Source organism: Quercus lobata, chromosome 5 (assembly GCF_001633185.2).
Source record: "Quercus lobata isolate SW786 chromosome 5, ValleyOak3.0 Primary Assembly, whole genome shotgun sequence".
NCBI lineage: Eukaryota > Viridiplantae > Streptophyta > Magnoliopsida > Fagales > Fagaceae > Quercus > Quercus lobata.
In genome coordinates this window covers 24,564,014-24,585,318 of record NC_044908.1, presented here as the reverse complement: position 1 = coordinate 24,585,318, position 21,305 = coordinate 24,564,014, and the positions used below count along the sequence as shown (strand labels likewise).

The 21,305-nt window shown below is 33.9% G+C and overlaps 1 protein-coding gene across 1 annotated transcript; it reads right to left on the bottom strand.

Moving 5' to 3' along the window:
* Nucleotides 1–1,637: 1,637 nt before the first annotated feature.
* On the bottom strand, nucleotides 1,638–6,481 carry LOC115989156 (cysteine-rich receptor-like protein kinase 10). The gene is made up of 7 exons (XM_031112816.1): nucleotides 5,319–6,481; nucleotides 4,991–5,122; nucleotides 3,506–3,630; nucleotides 3,190–3,400; nucleotides 2,830–3,067; nucleotides 2,594–2,744; nucleotides 1,638–2,167 (listed from the first exon to the last, which is right to left on the bottom strand). Exons 1-7 carry the CDS (start codon nucleotides 6,190–6,192, stop codon nucleotides 1,820–1,822), a joined length of 2,079 nt encoding a protein of 692 aa, XP_030968676.1. The 5' UTR covers nucleotides 6,193–6,481; the 3' UTR covers nucleotides 1,638–1,819.
* Between the last annotated feature and the right edge of the window lie 14,824 nt (nucleotides 6,482–21,305).

The window sequence follows — 21,305 nt, the reverse complement described above, 5'->3', positions numbered from 1 at the left end:
CAAAGAAAGTGAAGCACAAAACCTTGCCAATTCCTTCTTTTCTTACAAGTTAGATTGCCAAAACCAACAAGAACCAACAAGTTATTCCAAAGCTTGAAGACTTTCTTGGTGACTCGTAGTCTAGTTGGAAAGCAATTGAGAGGTCCACATTCTCAACCTTGATGCTTTAGAATTCAGATAATCATAGGTCGCTTGTATGGGGTACAATGATTTTGAGATCCTAATTTTAACAATTTAAAAAAAAAATTGAAAGTTCAAAAACGTGTAAAAACACCTTTGAACGTTTAGACCCCCAAATAACAACTTAATCAATTCAAGCAATATGTCAAACAACTAGTGTGCGGAAACTTAACATATGCTATCATACGAAATTGATTAAATACTATCTAAGCCATAACAAAATAAAATCCACAGCAGATAATTTAAAGGCAAAGATAGAGGAAGGAAGATGCAAACACAAAGACAACACACGATGTGTTATCGAAGAGGAAACCGAAGTCCTCGGCGAAAAACCTCTCCGCCGCCCTCCAAGCGGTAATCAATCCACTAGAAAATATAGTTGGGATACAAGGACAGCAATAGACCCTCCAAGCCTAATCTACCTAGTGCACCTAAGCCCTCCAAGCTTCTTGCTCCAACGAGGTTGCGCCGAACCTTTTTCTTTTATAGCTTTCCGGATTCCGCTACTAGACCGTAGCATCAACCAATGAAGATTGGTTCCTTCCTAACTGCTTCCCAGAAATCCAAACAACAGACTCACAATGATGATGATGGTGAGAACCTGGTTTGGTATAATGCCTCTCAAGGATTTGACAATGGAGAGGAAGAGAGTTGAGGAATTTGAAGAGATTCTAAGGTAGAGATTGTGGGTGAAACAATCTGGTTTTTCTTTAGGGTTTCTCTCTCAAAATTCTCTCTGGAAGCTCTCTTTCAATCGTGGGTAATAGGGGTATTTATACTGGAGTGGAGAGGAATGTGAAACGTCAGAATTCTACAAAACAGGGGTGGCTCGCGGCTTGACCTCGCGGCTTGACTAAGTCGCGAGATCCAGTCGCGAGATAACCGTATGGCCAGTTGTCCTGTTTTGTCCTGTAGTGCTCCAGCTAGCAGACTGTTCACCTTCCAGCATGCTTGGCACGTGAGGTTGCTTCTGGCGGCTTGAAGCCGCGAGTCACCCGCGAGACCCAGCCGCGACACTCTGTTTTCTTGCACACTCTTGAGCAAACTTCACTCTATCTCACTCACTACCCTTACATCAAACCCACCTAAATACAGGGTTACTAAATGCTGAATTACAAGCAAATTTGGCACGGAATAAAGCCAATAAGATGGTTGAATAAATTCAACCTTACAAAAATTATTCCAATTAACAATACATGTCATCTAATGTGGTATTTTCTATCTATCACTTAATGGCATGAATCATTTTGACACAATACCAAAAGGTTGGAGACTAAACTAACACATTTAAAACGTTAGAGACCAAATTGCTATTCAATGTAAAGGTTAAAGACCAAACTTAAAATTTACCCTAAAATAAAACTATTTTTACTCTTTTCACAAAAATATAAATTAAAACAATTAAAAAAAAAAATTCAAACATGTTTGATCATACACTTCAAAGCTTAATTATTGAAATTGTATAGGATTGGTACAAACCATTTTATTTTCTTTGGGACAACCAAATCAATCAACATATTGATAGTTAAAAAAATTGTTCTCTCTCTCTCTCTCTCTCTCTCTCTCTCTCTATATATATATATATGCCTTAATATTAAATTTCAAAATATGCCATCTTATTTGTAACTTCCATAAAGCACTAACGAGGATATAGTTCAGTAATAGAAGCCTCATTTGCTGAGTGTTGAACATAATGGCCTTTGGAATGATCTGACCTTGCCACGTCTAAATTATGCTCCCAATTTGATGGCATGTCTGATTCAATGTTGCTGTGCATAAAGAATGCAGGGTGGGATGGTACCGGAAGAGTGATAGAGTAGCTATTAAGCATAAGCACAATCAAAGCCATGGTTGGTCTATCTGTTACATTTTCCTGAACACATAGTAAGCCAATGTGGACACATCTCATTATTTCAATTGTTGAGCTATGTCTCAATGTGGGATCAATAATATGTGAAGCAGTTCCCTTCCTCCAATTATTCCATGCCTGCAAGATATAATTAAATGGGTTACCTATTATGGGTAGACATAATATTAGAGAGGAAATTATTTTTATGAGAAAATTTTACTTTTCTTCCTTTTAACTATGATAGAGTTGTAATGTTTCTCTAAACTACAAAAATAAATAATATTCCAATTTAACTATTGATAACATGCATTTTATCCCATGTTTGTTAGGATTTTTTTCAATGTTAATGAAAAATTCAAATTCCTAATAAATACTTTTATAAAAAATTGGTTTTTCTTGTAAACACATTGCTTATATTTGAAATTTAAGGGGAACATTAGCTGCACCATAGTTACCATTGTTAAGTTAGGGTAATATAATTAATGGCTATTTTTATTTTGCTAATTTTATGCTTATGTACTAGTGATACACTCACAAGAAAGAGGGAAAAGAATTTATACATACATAGGTTAGAAGGTCCTCTACATTCTCTCCATTTCGAACACAATTGTTCCTCTGTCCACTTACTATCTCCAACACTAACACACCAAAACTAAAGACATCGGACTTCACTGAAAACTGGCCATACATTGCATATTCTGGAGCCATGTATCCACTGCATGGTGGCATTAATAATAATAGTTTGATGTTATTTCCATGAAACAAAGTAAACATTAGTTCTCAACTCTTAAGATACTTACTAGGTTCCCACAATTCTACTTGTATTTGATTGAGTTTGATCTAGTAAAAACAATTTTGCCATGCCAAAATCTGAAATCTTGGCATTCATTTCTTCGTCTAAAAGTATGTTACTTGCTTTAAGGTCACGGTGAATAATTCGAAGCCGTGAATCTTCATGAAGGTAGAGAAGCCCTCGTGCAATACCTCCTATGATTTTGCAACGCATTTCCCAATTCAAATGTACACGCTTGATAGGATCTATGCAACAAATCAAGCATATGATATAATTAATTAAAATATATAGAGGTATTTTCTAACAAGAAATGTAGCCCAAAAGGAAATTTATGAGCACAACTTGATAAAGAGAAGTGCATACATACCAAAAAGGAAGTGATCAAGGCTTGTATTTGGCACAAACTCATATATCAAAAGTCTTTCATTCCTTTCCATGCAAAACCCTAAGAGTCTAACTAAATTACGATGCTGAAGTTTGGCAACCAATAGAACTTCATTCTTAAACTCTAGATCTCCTTGTCCAGAATTTGTTGATAATCTTTTAACTGCGACATCTTGTCCATTATAGAGCGTACCCTAATGATATATCAGAATAAAAATTTGTGTAATCACGAGGAAATTAGAATGTCTTTGACTAATAATGGCATAGTTTTTGTCCATGATATTATACTATACAGTTACCTTGTAAACAGCCCCGAATCCACCTTGTCCAAGCTTATTTGCTTCAGAAAAGTCGTCTGTCGCAACACTAATTGTGCTAAAGTCGAATTGCAAGGATTCCACGCTTGGAATTTCATCATCAATATCTTTACACGAACAAGTCAATACTTACATTAATCAATCAAGTTCATTAATTAAGGAGGAGTACCACTATTTCAAATACATACGCCGATACGCGTACCATACCCGAAATAAGTTTTTTTTCAGTTGCTGTAAAGGAAGTCAGTTGTTGACAGAAAATTTTTATTCAACGTTACTAGAAAAAAAAATTCTTCCTCAAAAAAAAACTTACTAGATAAAAAGATGGCAGCCCAATACCTTCTAATATGGAATTATATTCCTAATTATGTAACATAGGGGAAACCTCCCCCACACCCCCCCCCCTCCCCTAACTCTTATGTAACATAGGGAAACCTCCCCACACCCCCCTCCCTAACTCTTACCCAGTTAAGTTCATCTGAAAAAAAAAAAAAAAAAAAAAAAAAAAAAAAAAACTTTCAACCAATATCTCTCACTTTTATAAACAGTAGGATTTAAAAATTACATCTCTCTAAACTAAGCTCAACAAATTCTTCTACAACAATTTTATATGTTTTGGATTGTTGAAAACTCTTTTTTTTTTTGCCCTTTCATTTTATATTGGGCTAGAAAATAACATGAAATTATTGGCATTAATGCCAAGAAGATTTTGTAGCTCAATAGACACCCTTTAGTGTTTCTAATAGAGATGACCAGGGTTTAAATCCTCATTTTGTATTATAACAATTGAATTATCAAAAAAATCTTTGGACCAAACAAGTAATGGCCAAATTATTTTTCTTCTTAAGCTATTGGGCTCTTGACCCACATTACTTTACTACATAGGCTGGGCCACAGGCCCATATTCTCTTTACCACATGGGTTGAACTTCATGGCCCACAATTAGAAGTGAACTCTACCAAAGCACTCTTGGAAGAATACACAACTCATGAACCTACTCTATTCTAAATAGCATAGATCACAAAGGGCAGTTTGGATTTGAGGGATAAGGCAGAGGGAGTGAAGAGAGTAAAGTAAAGTTGGCTCATTATGCCAATCAACATGATGGTAATATTCTATTCTTTTATTGTTGTGTACGTACACTTATTTTTGTTAAATTTTCTTCATATCCCTTTTTTCTTTTTCTTTTTTAATATATTGGTATATTATCAATTTATAATGCTTTTAAATTGGTTTATTTTCTTAATTTACAATTAAGAAGTTACATTTATTATAATTTTTTTGAAATTGTGGGAATTTGTACTGAGACTATCAATAGAATTTTAATCCCAACATTATTCCTAGTACTCATGGAAGTTGCATCGATCAATAAGGTATGCATCTTCTAATTTGTTATTTCCTTGCCGATATACACAAAGCCTAGTTAACCTTTTGAATAACAGATTATAAAACCAAATTTTCACTTACTTTCTGCTGCTTTTTCCCTTGGACTGCTCACTCTCAAATAGATGCAGATGCAGATGGAGACGATTAGTACAACAAAGGCAACAGATACCACAACTACAATTATGACAGTCCGTAATGTGTTGCTCGGATTCCCTGCAAAAGTAAACCATAAATATATTTTCATTAGAAAATTCTGAGGGATAAGATCCTCAATTAGCATTAACTTACAAACCTAGAAGAGATTGTAAATAAGTTAGAAATTTTATAGCGAAATCAAGGACTAAACATAAACTAGTTCTTTTGACCACATATATTATAAGTTATATTATGGGCATAATGGCATGGATACCTTCTGAAATAGTGGTGGTATTGGTTAATGGTGGAGAAGTGGTGGTATTGGTTGATGATGGAGCTGAAGCTGCAGTAGAGTCAAAGAAGGAGTGGACCGTATACTTGATATTACAGCTGGTTAGAACTACTAACCTACCCACCTTGCCAGCACAATAATCTGGAACAGCTGCAATAGCATAAAGTAAGCAATTAATGCAGTCTTGCTCAGACAAATCAGGCGTGCACTGCACAAGTGCGTATATTTTTCTATAGTCTGTTGTGATTGCACTTCGTGCTGCATACTTGCGAAGAGAACCACCTGCTGCGGCTTCACTTGTTAGGTTATTCAACAACATATTGGCATCATCATTGAACTGAGCTAGATTATCGGCAGATACGTTTTGCATGTCACACACGAGGACATGAAAGGAAGTATCCATGATGCCAAAAATGGAGCTGTTTGAATAACGTAACATACATTGGTCGCACCACCCTACTGCCTCCTTTTGATTGGGACAGTCCTGTGTGAGAAGAATGGAAGAGTTCTTAAGGCAACCACGACAGTCATCTGGATTGACGTCTCCTCTACAGAGTCCAATTGCATATACTTTGTCAGGGTTTTGGCCATAAGAGGAATAGTAGAACCCATAATCAATTGTGGTGTTGGAGTAGAGGGAGGAAAGGACTTGATTGAGGTTTGTCCTGTAGGTACTGTTGCTGGTGTAGTTACCAGAATTGTTTTTACAAGTAGGTGGGAATAGGTAGGGTAGCAGCGCAGAAGCCTGAATGGGAATCAAAATGGCAGAGAGGAGGAAAAGCAAACTTGAGGAAACCACTGCCATGTGTTTAGTGAGGTGACAGGATTTACAACTTAGAAGTTTGTATAGCCACATAAGTTTTTATTGAGAAGTGTAGGGCTTTTAGAGCATCTCCAACAATCACTGTAAAGCTAATTTTGGACCACCAACGGCTACTGTTCACACTCCAGCAGCTTCTTTAAACACACAAATTCTCCAAAAAAAATTTTGGAGTTGCTACAGTAATTCTCTTAATTTAGAGAACACTATATCAACTCCAAACCATTATTTTCTCTTAAATAAATACCTGGTTGAATAAAAAAATATTCTTTCTCTTTTCTCCTCTCTTCCTTGTTCATCTGTCTCTCTCTCAAACGGTAACACAATCAAAACACAAACACAATAACAGATCAAGAACAGGGAAAAATACAAATTTAATTAGAACAAAAAATCTAAAATCATAACAAAAACAACAAATCAAGAGCATGAAAGCCTATCTAAGCTCCATTGTAACAACAAAGTGAATCAGAACAAGATAAAAAAAAAATTAAAAAAAAAAAAAAAGGATAGACGAAGGCCATGTCGGCTGTGTGTGTGTGTGTGTGTGTGTGTGTGTGAAGTGAGCTGAAGAGGAAAGAAAATAGAAGCAGAAATAGAAAAAGTAAAAAAAGAGAGAGCTAGAGAAAGAGAGAGAGAGAGAGAGCTGAAGAAATGATCCGGAATGAACTAGAAGAAAAAGAAAAAGAAGGTAGATAGAGGAAAGGAGTGGGATACGTGGGTGGTGGAGAAAAAACCAAGAGAAAAAAAAAGAAAAAAAAAAGAAAAAAGAAGAAGAAACGTGTCCAGATGGTGTGAAGGGAAAAATAATATAAAAAAATAAGAAACTGCAATTAAGAAATGCTACTACAATATTTTCACAATAAATTTTAAGTAACGAATTGTTATTAGATAATATTAGCAAGTAAAAAAATAATTTCAGTAATGGGTTTAAATTAGAATTAGTAACAACTTTCCAAATAAATTTTTTTGTGAAATTATTGCGTAAAATGTTGTGAATATAACACTTCTCATTGAAAAATATAGTTGTTAAAAAAAGAATAAATGATGATTAAAAAAAGAATAAACAATGAATGAAGAAATAATATTTAAATGAGATAGAGAATGTGATAGAGAATCTGTTGAAAAGTGTATTTGAAAAAGTAGGTAGTTAAAAGCTAAATGTCACTGTTTATTCTCCAAATAGTACAAAAATTTGGAGAAGTTACTGGAAATGCTCTTAGGTTGTGCCTTGTAATTTTTTCAAAGTCTAGGAAGTTTAGAGTTGTGCTAGTGTCACATAAAGTGGCACAATTTGTGCCACCTCTCTACTGCTCACAACTCGCTACGTGGAGCAAGTTGTGCCACTTTATTCAAAAAGTTCATGATCTCGAAAAATCTAAAGTTGAATTGAAACAAGTTTCAAGACAACCTTATTAGTAGTCTCTATTGTTTGCTTCTTCTTCTTCTCTTCTTTTTATGAAGCATGCTCGAAGAATCATCAGCAGTATTTAAAAATAACTTATTCCGAAAGTTGTTCAGTGCAAGACATATGAAAACTGAATGTTCAAATAGCGTATAAAATATCAATAAATGCAAGACATACCAACACAAGCTTATACACAAACAATATATGTGTAGAACCATAATCACACATACAACAGCAATTAAAAGGTAAAGAGTAAGGGAAAAGAGATGCAAACACAAGGATAACACAACGATATGTTCTTGAAGAGGAAACCGAAGAATTTAGTGAAAAACCTCTCCGCTACCCTCCAAGAGGTCAAATGATCTACTAGAGAATAAAGTTGGGATACATGAATAGTAATAGACCCTCCAAGCCAAATCTACCTGATGCACCTAAGCCCTCCAAGCTTCTTGCTCCAACAGGGTTACGCTGAACCTTGTCTTATCCAGCTTATCGGATCTCGCAATAAGCTCCATATTGCATCTGCCATCCTTGGTATCTTCTAATGCTTCCCAAGCTCCAAAAACACTCTCAACACTTTGAATGAGTGTGGATAGTGTTGGGGTACAAATCTCCACTCAAGATATGATAATGGGAGAGAGAAGGAGAATAGGGTAGAATGATTTCTCACTAAGGATGAGTAGCTTTCTCTCAAAAAGATGAGTGTGTGTGTTGTAGAAAACCTATCTAGGGTTTTTCTCTTTAAATGGAATCCTTGCAATTTCTGTGGGTAATAAAGGTATATATAGTATAGGTGAAGGGTAAGAAAGTCACAATTAAAAATCCTCCAGGCAGAGAGTTTTGCAGGTATCTTGTGAGAAGGCCTTACCTGTGAGATACTCACAAAATCCTCTAAGTTGGCATAACTCTTCAGCTTCCAGCATGTGCTTCTCATGTGGCTCTTTTGCGAGTTAGCTTATAGTGAGACACTCGCGAAATCCTCTTGTGATTTACAACTATATTTTATGTTGGCTTTATTCAATGACAAGAAGTGTTGTATTTGCTTTATTTTGTTTCTTGTATTTTGTGAGATTTTATTGTATTGGGTTTAGTATTAAGTTGGTGAAGAATCGAGCATGAATTGAAGAACAAGTGGATTTTGCGAGTGCCTCGCTAGAAGCTAAATCGCGATTTCACGAGTGTTAGGTTGTGCCTCGCTAGAAGCTAAACCTCGTGAGAAGAAAATGCTAGAAACTGAAGAGTCATGCCAGCTTGGAGGATTTCACGAGTGTCTCACGGGTAAGGCTTTCTCACGAGATACCTGCGAAACTCTTTACCTGGAGGATTTTTAAGTGCGACTTTCTTATCCTTCACTTATATTATATATACTCTCATTACCCACAGAAATTGCGAGGCCATTTAGAGAAAAAAACCGTAGATAGGTTTTCTACAACATACACACCCATCTTTTTAAAAGAGAGCTATTCATCCTTAGTGAGAAATCATTCTAGCCTCTTTTCCTTCCCTCTCCCATTGTCATACCTGGAGTAGAGATTTGTACCCAAACACAACCCACATATTTTTAGAGTATAGAGATTGTATTGGAGCTTGGGAAGCATTGGAGATTTGTCAAAAGAAGCCGATGAGGTTTGGCAGATGCAATAGGGCATTTTGCGGGATCTAGAGAGCTAGAGAAGACAAGATTTCGTTAAGTCAGTTGGTAGCAAGAGCTTTGAAGGTTCAAGTACATGGGGTAGACTAGGCTTGGAGAGTCTTTTATTATTCGTGTACTCCAACTTTATTATCTTGTGGATCGATTTACCACTTGGAGGGCGGCGGAGAGATTTTTTGTCGAGTTCTTCAGTTTCCTCTTCAATAACACATCTTGGTGTTATCTTGTATTTGCATCCTTCTTTTCTACTCTTTTAGCTTTCATTTTATTGTTGATATTGATGAATATAGCTTGGAGTAGTTGTATTGTATGTTTGCTTGCATTTACTCTATTCCTTACTTAGTTTAAGTTAGAGTAAAATCAATCGAGCCATAAGTTTTATTTTGGGGGTCTAAACAGCTCTGGTGTTTTCACAGATATTCGAGCTTTCAAAAACAATATATTAGTTGGTTGAGGACCTATTCAAATGAATTATCAATTGGAGTATTAAAATTAGGAAGAGAAGAAAATCGACGGCCAGGAATTGCGTGGAAATAGGCAACTGGTATTAAATGCATAACATGTGAAAGCTTGACTTCAGCCTGGTTTTTAACAAGTTGGAGTTGCTTGAAAACGATATATTAGCTGCTTGAAAACGATATATGAAAACAATATATTAGCTGGTTGAGGACCTATTCAAATGAGTTATCAATTGGAGTATTAAAATTAGGGAGAGAAGAAAATCGACGGCCAGGAATTGCGTGGAAATAGGCAACTGGTATTAAATGCATAACATGTGAAAGCTTGACTTTTGCCTGGTTTTTAATTGCTTGACCGCTCGTGTAAATGCTGAAAAAATTGGGAAAGTCCATTGCCTAGGGCCCCTAATAGAGAAAGGCCCCAAATTTGAGGGGCAAAAATTGTTTTAAAAAAAAAAAAATATATATATATATATATATATTTTGGGGAGATATTAAAAAATTTTAGTTAACATTTTTTTTTACACTATTAAGAACGCCAAAAAAAAAATAAAGTAATGTTAGAGTTAGAGATAGAGATAAAACAAATTTAAATAAATAGATCTTACAAATAAACGTGTTACTAATCACAAATAATTCAAATAGAAAAATGTTAAAAATACTATAAATTTTACTACATAACTTTTATTTATTTATTTTTATACAAGATAAAAATTTTATTTTAGTCTAATTTAAGTGTATGTATGTAAAGCTTTCTCTTGGAAATTTAAACTCCAACCCTTGCTTCCCACACTCCATAAATACTCATACTTGTAGAGTGGCCATTACATCAAGGTTGCCGGGTGGTTTACATGACTTTTATAATTTGATGTGATAATAAATATGATAGGTGGATTTTAACAAAATATTAAATGCAATTTTTAATGAATTTTTATAATTGGTGATATATTTTTGTAATTTTCATGTTGTAAATTTTATAATATCTCTAGCATTTTTAAAAGCCTTATGTCACTAATCACATCCGTTACAATATCAATTTGTAATAAAATTTGCTATAACTTTAGCATTTTCTTAAAAAAAAATATATCATATTAAAAAGTAAAAAGAATGAATTAAAACAAATTATTATATAAAATGAAGATTTTGCATTAGCCCCCAAAATGTTTGGGCCGGCCCTACGTGTAATCCACACTGTAAAGGCATTGGATGATGAACCATAGTTAAACTCCTCATGATCATAAATACCCTCATCTCTGCTACCCTTTTGAAATTGTTAAAACACTGCCAAAATTTATTGGCTGAAGCATGCAATTAAAACAAGACAAATGCACACACGTCATTTTTTACTGTTATTAAATTGACAAGATCTTTATTGATTTGTTAAATAGATCTTTCGCTAACTATTTTATTAGGTAAATTCTAATAAATTGTCCTGAAATTTTTGGCTAATACTAACTAAATTCAAGACTTTTAAAAAATTGACCAACTTGATTCTCAAAGACAATTTAGTCTCTAACTCCGTTTATCACCTTTATTTTATTCTCACATTCTTTCTTCTCCCCTCGTTCTTGTCTCAGACCCCTCTCTTCACTCTATTCTCTTCTTCCACACCCACCCACTGCCATTCTTAATATTGCTGGAGTTTGAGGCTTCTTCTCTCTCTCATAAAAGACTCATCATCTAATGGCTCATGGTAAGGTGCGTTGTATACTGCTTGACTACTCTTTTATTTGTAACAAATGAATGCTAGTGAGTTTTAATTCTTATATTCATTTGATTTTGTGGATCTGGAACAAGTTTTTTCAGCATTTCATTGCCTTGGACGAAGCTCAAAGAACTTCCTTGTGCACACAAATATGTTAAACTGAGAGTAAGAATTCATTAGAGTAGAGATTTGGGTCTGTGATCTAGCTCGCTGATCTTCCTACCATTGTTGTGTTGATATATGGCCATGCTTGTAAGATGCTTGCTGATCAATTTATTGGAGGTTCAATTATTGACACGGACAGCCAAAGCGGTCAAGAGTTGGTGAGTAAGACACCAAGAAAATTCTTCCATAGACCCACTTGGCTTTCTACTGTTAACAAACGCTGCCTCTTTGATTTGGGCTGAAGCCAAGATGAAGTACCAAGACGTCAACATTGAAGAGAGGGGTTTGAATCTGAGATGAGAAAGAGGAGTGATAATAGAATGTGTATAAAGTAACGGTGATAAACAGAGGTAGGGACTAAATTGTCTTTCAAGGACTAAGTCATTTTTTTAAAGTCTTGGACTTAGTTACTGTTAGTATTAACCCAAAACTTAGGATGCTTAATTATGGGAATTTATATATATATATATATATATACACACCACATATGTATGATGTTTCAGTATGTCAATTTTAATGGCACTGAGATTGTAAGGAAAAAAAAAAAAAACAAACAAACAAGAGAACCATCTTCGAATTAATTAAATCCATCCTTTGGTCAGAAAAGCCTCCAACAAATTGTACTTCACCATGCTAATGATGCTAAGTACGTATTTCTTATCTTATGTATGTCAAATTTTTATTTAGGGTAAATTCCAATAAGTTACCCTAAGGTTTGGGCTAATACCAACTAGGTCCAAGTCTTTTAAAAAATGACCGACTTAGTGCCCGTTTGTTTCCACGTTTTAAACCCAAAAAGCGCTTTTTGAAAAAAGCCAAACCAAAATATGCGTTTGGTGAAGCCCAAAATGCAACTTTTTGATAAAAGTTGCGTTTTGGGCATAGACCAAAAATAAGGAGAAACGCGGAAATTTTTATGGACCCTCAGGGGTCCATAAATGAAAACGCGCAATGCGTGTTTTCAGTAGGTTACCGTTACAAAAATAAAATTACGGAAATACCCATCAAATAGCACAAACCCACGGCCACAATCCAAAAACACATACCAAAAATACACATAAAAAGACAGAAAGAAAGAAGAAGAAGAGGAAGACGAAGATTAAAATCATTACCCAAAACACAAACCATAATCCAAAAATACAAAAATCAAATAGCACAAACCCACGGCCAAACAACCATAAACACATAGAAAGACAGAAAGAAAGAAGAAGAAGAGGAAGAAGAAGATGAAGACAAAGAAAAACGAACCCACAGTGTTCAGTTAAGGTTGTGAGGCTTCTCAATTTTTAGTTCATGTCCGCGAGCAATTTGCTTCACATAAGTCAAGAAGCGGAAGTGGAGATCTTTTGAAAAAAAAAAAAAAAAAAAAAAAAAAAAAAAAAGAGAGAGAGAGAAGAAATTGAGAGAGCCGGAGAGCTTGGGAATTGAGAGAGGCTTCTGGAAACAAACAAAAAAGGAAAAAGGAAAAAGGAAAGAATGAGAGAATGGTAGAGCCTTCTGGAAGGTGGAGGTGTAGGAAAAAGGAAAGGGTGTGGACAAAAGAGTGTACACGTGTGTGGTGGGATAAAATACAAGAGAAAAAAAAAAAAAAAAAAAAAGGAAAAGGTAACGTATGAAGGGGAAAAAAAAAGGAAAAGTATTAGAAATCACAATTTTAAAATATTACCACAATATTTTCACAATATTTTCACAATAAATTTTAAGTAATTAGCTAATATTGATGAGTAAAAATATAATTTTAGTAATGGGTTCAAATTAGAACTAGTAATAACTTTTCATATAAGATTTTGTTATGATTCTTGTGAAAGTATTGCAAAAAATATTGTGAATGTAACACTTTTTGTTGAAAAATATAATTGTTGAAAATGAATAGAAAAAGAAAAATAAATATTAAAAAAGAATAAATTTGATTACAAAATAAAAATTAAAAAAGTGGATAGGCAAAAAATAAATGTCATTATTGATTATCCAAACAACACAAAAATTTGTCTAACCTGCTGGAGATGCTCTTTTATATACATTGTCCTTTTTTGTCATTTATCCCTTAAATTGTCACTTTTATAAGTGCTAGCCAAACACTCAGCTTTTTCAAAAAGCACTTTTTAACAGTTTTTATCAAACACTCAACTTTTTGAAAATGCACTTTTTCAATTATGCACTTTTTGAAAACTCCACTTTTTCGTTATGCACTTTTACAAAAAGCTGAACCAAACTCACCCTTAGTCCTTGAAAGACAATTTAGTCCCTAACTTTGTTTATCATTGTTACACTACAAGAATTTTGGCCTTTTGCGACCAATGTTTTAGTGACGATAAAAAAGTCATCACTATTAGGCACACATTAGCGACGATAATATATGGTCATCACTAATAAGTGCATGGTAGCGACAACACTAAGGAAGTCGCTAATAAGTCGTCGCTAACATCATGGAGGGAATTTTATTTACTTTTGGAAAATGGAGGGAAACTTTTAGCGACGACAATAAATTTTATAGTGACAACATTTACATCACAAAAATAAGATTTATTTTAATGACGACATCTATCGTCGCTAATAATAATATTTAGTGATGACCTTGTGTGTCGTCGCTGATATGTGGCCAAAAAATATATAGTAAATATATTATGTATATACTTTCTTTATCAGCGATGACACATTGGTCATCGCTAAAAAATGGCTATTAGCGACGATATAATTTATCGTCTCTAATAGTCACCTTTTAGCAATGATACAACATGTTGTCGCAAATATATCTACCAAAATATAATGGAGGGAAAATTTTTCACTCTCAAAAAGTGGAGGGAATTAATGGAGGGAAGCAGATTATATATTAGTGACGAATTAGGTCGTTGCTATTAGGAGTCTTTTAATGACGACAAAGATTGTCATCACTCATATGTGGCCAAAATAATTTTGATATAATATGATTTTTTTTAATCAAATCCTCCAAAATTCCTCTTAAAATATTTAAAATGACATAAATTCCTTTAAAAATATTTGAAATGATTAAAATACCACTAGCCTCATCAAAATGACCAAAATACCCCCAAACTTATACCCTGACCAAAATAATCTCGAAACATCTAAAGTAATTTAAAACACCCCAATCTGTTAAAAAAAAAAAAAAAAAAGGGACAAGGGAGAGCTTGTTGCTTCAAAATACTCTTAAATCATAATTTTACCCATTTGAAACTCAAAATCGAAAAAATAACAAAAATCGAGAAAGTTCTGATTCCACTCAAAATACTGACTAATACCCATACTTATCAAAATGTGAATCGTATCATGAATCAATTTTGATTTTTGTGTATCATGTGTCATAAGATACACAAATACTTAATAAAATCATAGATATACATATATATGAAAGGTATATTTATTATAAATTCATAAAATATTCAACTAAACCAATTCAATCATTAATTATGTAATAATATTTACCAAAACTAAGTAAATCAAATTAAAATATATTTATAACATACATATTCAAATTGATTAAAATCAGAAGTGATAATACATGATATATGAGCCAAAATAATAATTTTTTCATCATGCATCTTGTCTAATCAACTTTATCTAAGTCAATGTTAACATGATATTCATTATCTTGCAAAATTATTTCTTCACTGATATTTTCTAACAACTTTGCCAATACCCAATAATCCACTGAAACCTTCCCATTGAACTTCATTTCACCAAATCCAATGGTCTCGAGACCATCGATTAAGTTTGACCTGGTTTGACCAATTTTAACTAAATTTTGACCGCACCTATCTTTAAATCCAATCGTTTGATTGTAACCATAATTTACTAGAATTAACCTTTCATTACACTCTTCAAATCCAACGGTCAAATTCTAGATCAAATTATGGCGCGTGATGGACATGTGTGGTGTACCTGTATGGTTCTATTATCTCAATCTGACCATCCAATTGGTCTCAAATTTCGCCAACACCAATATGTCACTATACTCTTGAAATCCAATGATCAAGATTTGAATATGAATTAGAGCATGATGGTCACATGCCATGTGGCCCCATGAAGATTTAGTTATCCTTATTCTCATAATTTGATCATCCGATTAAAATTATGTTTCCCAGATTACTTCCTTTAAAGTTATGTTTTCCCTCGGGTCATATAAGGGAGTGACAGAAGTACTAGTTCAAAGTACTACCTTTGAAATTATATTTTCCATAAAAAATACTAATTTTCAAAAAATTCATATTTAAATGGAAGATACTAGTAGGTGCTTCCTTGGATCAAACTAGGGGTGTCCATAGGTCGGTCCGGGTTGGGTTTGTGCCCAACCCGAAACCGATCCAATTCCATCGGGTGGCAGATCGACGGACCAACCACCGACCGATTCTACCTACGGGTCGGATCAAGTCGGATTTTTCCTGGGTCGAGTTGTTTCGCTCAAAACCGAGAGAATAGTGGTAGATGATCGACCACTACCAAATTTGGATGGAGATCACGAGATCACCACTAGACTTGGATGAAGAACTCAAGATCTCCACTCGATTTTGGCAGAGATTGCGAGATCTACACTAGATCTGGGTGGAGAACTCAAGATCTCCACTCAATCTGGATAGAGATCTTGAGATCTCCACCAGACCTGGGTGAAGAACTCAAGATCTCCACCAGATCTAGGCAGAGAAAGGGAGATCTCCACTAAAACTAGGCTGATCTAGGAGAGAAAAAGAAAAGAAAGGGAGGAAAATGAAACAAATCTACCTATACTTCAGTCATGTCGGCTTCGGCAGGTTGAGAGAAGTGAAACCGAAACTCGAACCGACGAGGGTCGGGTTTCGTTGGACAAAACCATCACTGACAGCGGTGTTGCTCAGGTCAGTCGGCCTTCGGTTCTGGTGGTCGAGGGTTAAGCGGTTTTGGCAGGTCGAGCGGGTCTTGGACATCCCTAGATCAAACATGAGATTTTTAGTTTATCTTGACATTAACCCTTACTAATTGTGGGTTTTTCAAATTGTTTTCAAACTAAAGTTATTTTTGTTTTTCCTCTAAAATCAAAACCATTATTATCTAAACACGTGTCTTATTCTTGATGCATGTAAGATATCATGAGACATATGCCCCTACGGCTAGGTAAGTATATTTTAAAATAATCAAAATACTCCCAAAACAACTAGAATGACCAAAATTCTCTTGAAACATCTAAAATGACCCAAATGCCCCAAACCTTTAAAATGACCAAAATACCCTCAAAATCTTCAACGGTATCAGGACCATTTATTAAGTTTGACCAGATTTTACCAACTTTAACTAAACTTTGACCGCACATTTCTCTAAATCTAATCATTTGATTGTGACCATAATTTACTAGAATTAAACTTTCATTACACTCTTCAAATCCATTAGTTAGATTCCAAATCTAACTGTGGCACGTGATGGACATGTGTTGCGTACTTGTATGGCTTTGTTATCTCAATCTAACCATCCAATTGGTCTCAAATTTTGCCAACACTAATATGTCACCACCATACTCTTGAAATCCAATGATCAAGATTTGAATATGAATTGGAGCATGATGGTCACATGCCTTGTGGCCCTATGAAGATTCAATTATCCTTGTTCTCATAATTTGACCATTCGATTAAAATTATGTTCCCCAAATTACTTCCTTTAAAGTTATTTTTCCCTTGGATCACATATGGGAGTGACAGAAGTATTAGTTCAAAGTACTACCCTTAAAATTATATTTTCCATAAAAAATACTAATTTTCAAAAATTTATTTTTAAAGGGAAGATACTATTAGGTGCTCCCTTGGATCAAACATGAGATTGAGGAATCTTGACTTGTTTAATAAACTTATCAGGTTAGTGTCGACCCATTTAGTCAAATACTCATGAGTCGGTACAACACAAACCTGACACGTAAACACAAATTGTCACTCCTACAACCTAATGTGAGTGCTCTAAAATAGCTTTGAAGTGTGTGTTTGGATATCGTTTATTTTGCAGAAAACTAAAAATTTATTGCTGAAAACAATAAAAATAATAATTTCTAGATTACTGTTCACTGTTGAAAATACTATAGTTTTGCAAGAAGAGCCGGTCAAAAAAAAAAAAAAAAGCAAAAATGCAAACTTGCAGACGTGATCCAAAAGGACACGTAATATTTATGTGGGTGTGTTATTTTTTTTGTTTTCAATTTTCTAATTTGATTGAGGTGAAATAACAAGTAATACGTCATAATTTTTTAATAATAAAATTGACTTAAATAAATAAGTTATTAATTTATAATAATAAATAGTAAAATTTATTGGAAAAATTTCAAAAAAAAAATTAAAAAACTTTTTTTTTTTTCAAGTGAAACCTACCACGTTCCTATCAAACTAACCAATTTAATTAATTACCATTAAAGTTCCTCAATTTTTTTTTTTTATTACCATTAAAAATAATAAGTTTTAAATAAAATGAAAAAACTATTGGGTCATTGACAAAAGCCCAAACGACTTCGTTTCTCAAGGGCGCCAAACCAAAATATTTTTCCCACGCCTGTATTTTCACATCAGTTTTCAATTTCATTCTTTATCACCAATCACTGAGATTTCAAAAAGGAAAAAAAAAAAAAAAAAATCACCAATCACTGATACGTCTCTCTCTTTGTGGCTCACTCTCACCGCTTGCGATCAAGCAACCGCTGCCACCGTGTGAACCACCCTCACCTCTCTCTATGCCACTCACCCTCAAGGCACTCACCACTGTTCTCTCTCCATCTCACCATTTGGGTCCCTTCCTAGGAAAGCTTTGTTCTTTTCGATCTTTGTTTTGGGTATTTGACACAGGTACCAACTTTGTGGCTTTATTTAGAGATTATTGTAATGTTGATTATGATTTGCCCTTTTTGTATACGAATGTGTTTATCTCAAAGAAGCCAATACCGTACTGTACCGGTTGGTACAGCCGGTATTTATCTTACCGGTCGGTGAACGGGTACAGAAACACTTATGTTTCGTTCCGCTTCAAATTTCGGCCGATACCGGACTATACCGGCCTTACCGAAGAAAATCGGATGTTTCAGCCAGTAAAACTGATTTAGGCTGGTAAAGAAAAAACCAGAAAAACATACCTCTAAAAAAGAAAAAAAGCCAAGCAAATGTTATTGCCACTGCTTTCAGCCTTGCACCCTTCTCTGTTTCTTATTCTTGCATTGTTTTAGTTTTACAGCCTTTTTCTTGCCCCACTTCTTCTTCTTCTCTGTTTTACATCATTTCTCTTGTGGGTGTACTGAAGATCTGGCTGGAAGGCATGCCAAATTTATTTCCTTCGGTGCTCTTCTCAATGCAAAAGTTAAAAAATATATATTAGAAGTTAGTTTCTAGGACACGTGGTTGATGGGAGGGTGTAAAGAGTTTGAAAAAAGTTTTGGGTTTTGCCTTATTCAATGTGAATGACAGCCATCACTCTTTTTGAAATTTAAAACTTAAGCTTTTTTCTTTATTTTTTTAGTTGACTGAATCGTACTCATATGACATTTCGGCTCATTGTTCAAGTAAAAAAAAAAAAAAAAGTCTTCATTTTATTTTTATTTTTACTTTTCATATATTTTTCATTATAAAACTACTTACTTTTTATTTTTTAGGAATTAATCCAAGGTAAAAAAAAAAAAAAAAAAAAAACTAGATCTATACAAGTACTTGAATATCTATATTATTATTATTATTTTACGATTACAATGTTTGGTTGGCTTAGAAACTTAGAATGTAATATTTTATATATATATATATATATATATATAAGTAATTAGTGATAATTCCGAAATTGTATATCAGTATTAATTGGTACCGATATATTTCATACCTATGATCAAACTAAAACAGCTTTCGGTACAATATTGACTCTCTTGGTTTGTCTAGTTTGTTAGTTTTAATTATTTATATGATTTTCTCTTATACCTTTTTTTAGTGATTAACTGAGATTATTTCTATTTTTAATAAACTCTATTGATATTTCCTTTATTATTAGTCGCTAGTTTTGATGTATTTGGTACTATCAAATTGAGATAGTGGCCTTTTCAATTGCAAACTTTACAATTGGATTCCAAATATTAATTTATTGTAATTTATATTAAATGAATTTACTTACACTTGGTGGTTGATTTCTAAGGGAGCGTACTGCATAGGTGTGATTCTAAAGTTGGTAAAGCTTTTTAAAGAAAAACTTTGGGTTAAAGGTCTGGGAAATTTCATCATAAAGATGAAACTTGGTCTCACCTTCAGAAAGATGCTCTGAGGCATAGATACAAACATTTGAGGAAGCAATGTAATGATGCAAGGTTCTTCTTGAGCATAGTGGGTTGTCTTGAGATCAGGAGAAATAGAAACCTTTGAGATTATGTCTAGGATTCTTATACCTTGGTGAATTGCCATTTATCCTTTCTAGTTTCAAAATAATTCAATAAAGTTGGTTTGCTTATATTGTTGTATTTTCATAGTAGTGTTTCTTAATCTACAATATTAGAGTCCTTTCAGTTGCATTATCTCAGTTTTTGTCACCCAAAATCTGATGTTGTAGAACTCACAATTTTCAGTTTAAATTAACTTTATTTGTGATTGATTTATGGAAATTCAACTTTTGATGGAAGGTATAACCAAGCGGGTCAAGATTTGGTTTTAATGGTGTTTGTGTGAGTTTCTTTTGTCAGGCCTTCCACTCCGTGTAAAAAATTAATTATATGGATTGTAGTCAATGAGAAATTTGGTGAAAGTGTATAATGTGTCTTAATATATGTGTTCTTGTTCAGATTGCGTTGATTACAATAGAATTTTGTCAAGTAAGTTACTCTGGACAGTAGTCAGTGAGCAGTTACTAAAGTCACTCTCAGGACATGGAGGACTATGAGCTGTGAGTAATGATCTCTGTCTCTCTCTCTCACACAATACTACATATAGGTAGAAAATATTCATATGATCAATTTATGACCACCTGCAGATGTATAGATGGAGGCCATGTGAAAACTACACTAGCATGTATAAAATACAGGTGCATTAGCTGCCCATTCACTAATATGATTAGTGTAAAAAATTGTCTAATTACTGTTTTTATAAGTCTTTTACTTTACTATGATGCAATGACTACATTATGCTTTCCTGAAAGTGTCATGTAATTATGTAAAAGTAGTGAAATGAAATCTCCCAATTTTTGTTAATGTTTGAGATTAATGATTCTTTTAAAAGCTATATGAAATAAAAATAAGTGTACCGTATCCATTTAGAATAAATTCTCTCATAATAATGAGTAATTTTGAAATTGTGGGTGAAGAGGTTGACCAATTATTTGCTAATAGTCATTCCCATGGTCCATTATTTTATTGACCTTATGTTAGAGCAATTGCACAGAAGAATTTAATTGGTCTTGCATACAAAGTGCAAGCTTTGACTTGGATGGTTGCATTATTCAGTAAACAATTTAGACTTCTTGGTGGCAAAGAAGTACTGGATGATTTTTATTTAAGTTTAATGAAAGACCATACATGCATCAAGGATCACTAGCTACAACGAGGGGGATTTGAACTGTTATGCCATTGTCATTGAGCTACAAAATTCTTGGTGACTAATATGCTATTACAAGGTTAACAAAAGACATTATAAATCCATGTGTTTTGGTTGTGCAATAAAGTTTACCTTGTCCACTACCTTGTATTTAAGCCTTAAATGTCAGATAGAATATATATTGATCTCATATGCTTGGTTGGGAATCCAAATAGTCTTTTAAACTTGAAAATCATCACTGTGTTCTATGGGG

Coding starts and splice junctions, on each gene's coding strand:
- LOC115989156 (XM_031112816.1), bottom strand. CDS start 6,192: ATGTGGCTATACAAACTTCTAAGTTGTAAATCCTGTCACCTCACTAAA. Junction 3,068..3,189: donor CCTTGATCACTTCCTTTTTG/GTATGTATGCAC, acceptor TTTGTTGCATAG/ATCCTATCAAGCGTGTACAT. Junction 2,745..2,829: donor AGTAGAATTGTGGGAACCTA/GTAAGTATCTTA, acceptor GCCACCATGCAG/TGGATACATGGCTCCAGAAT.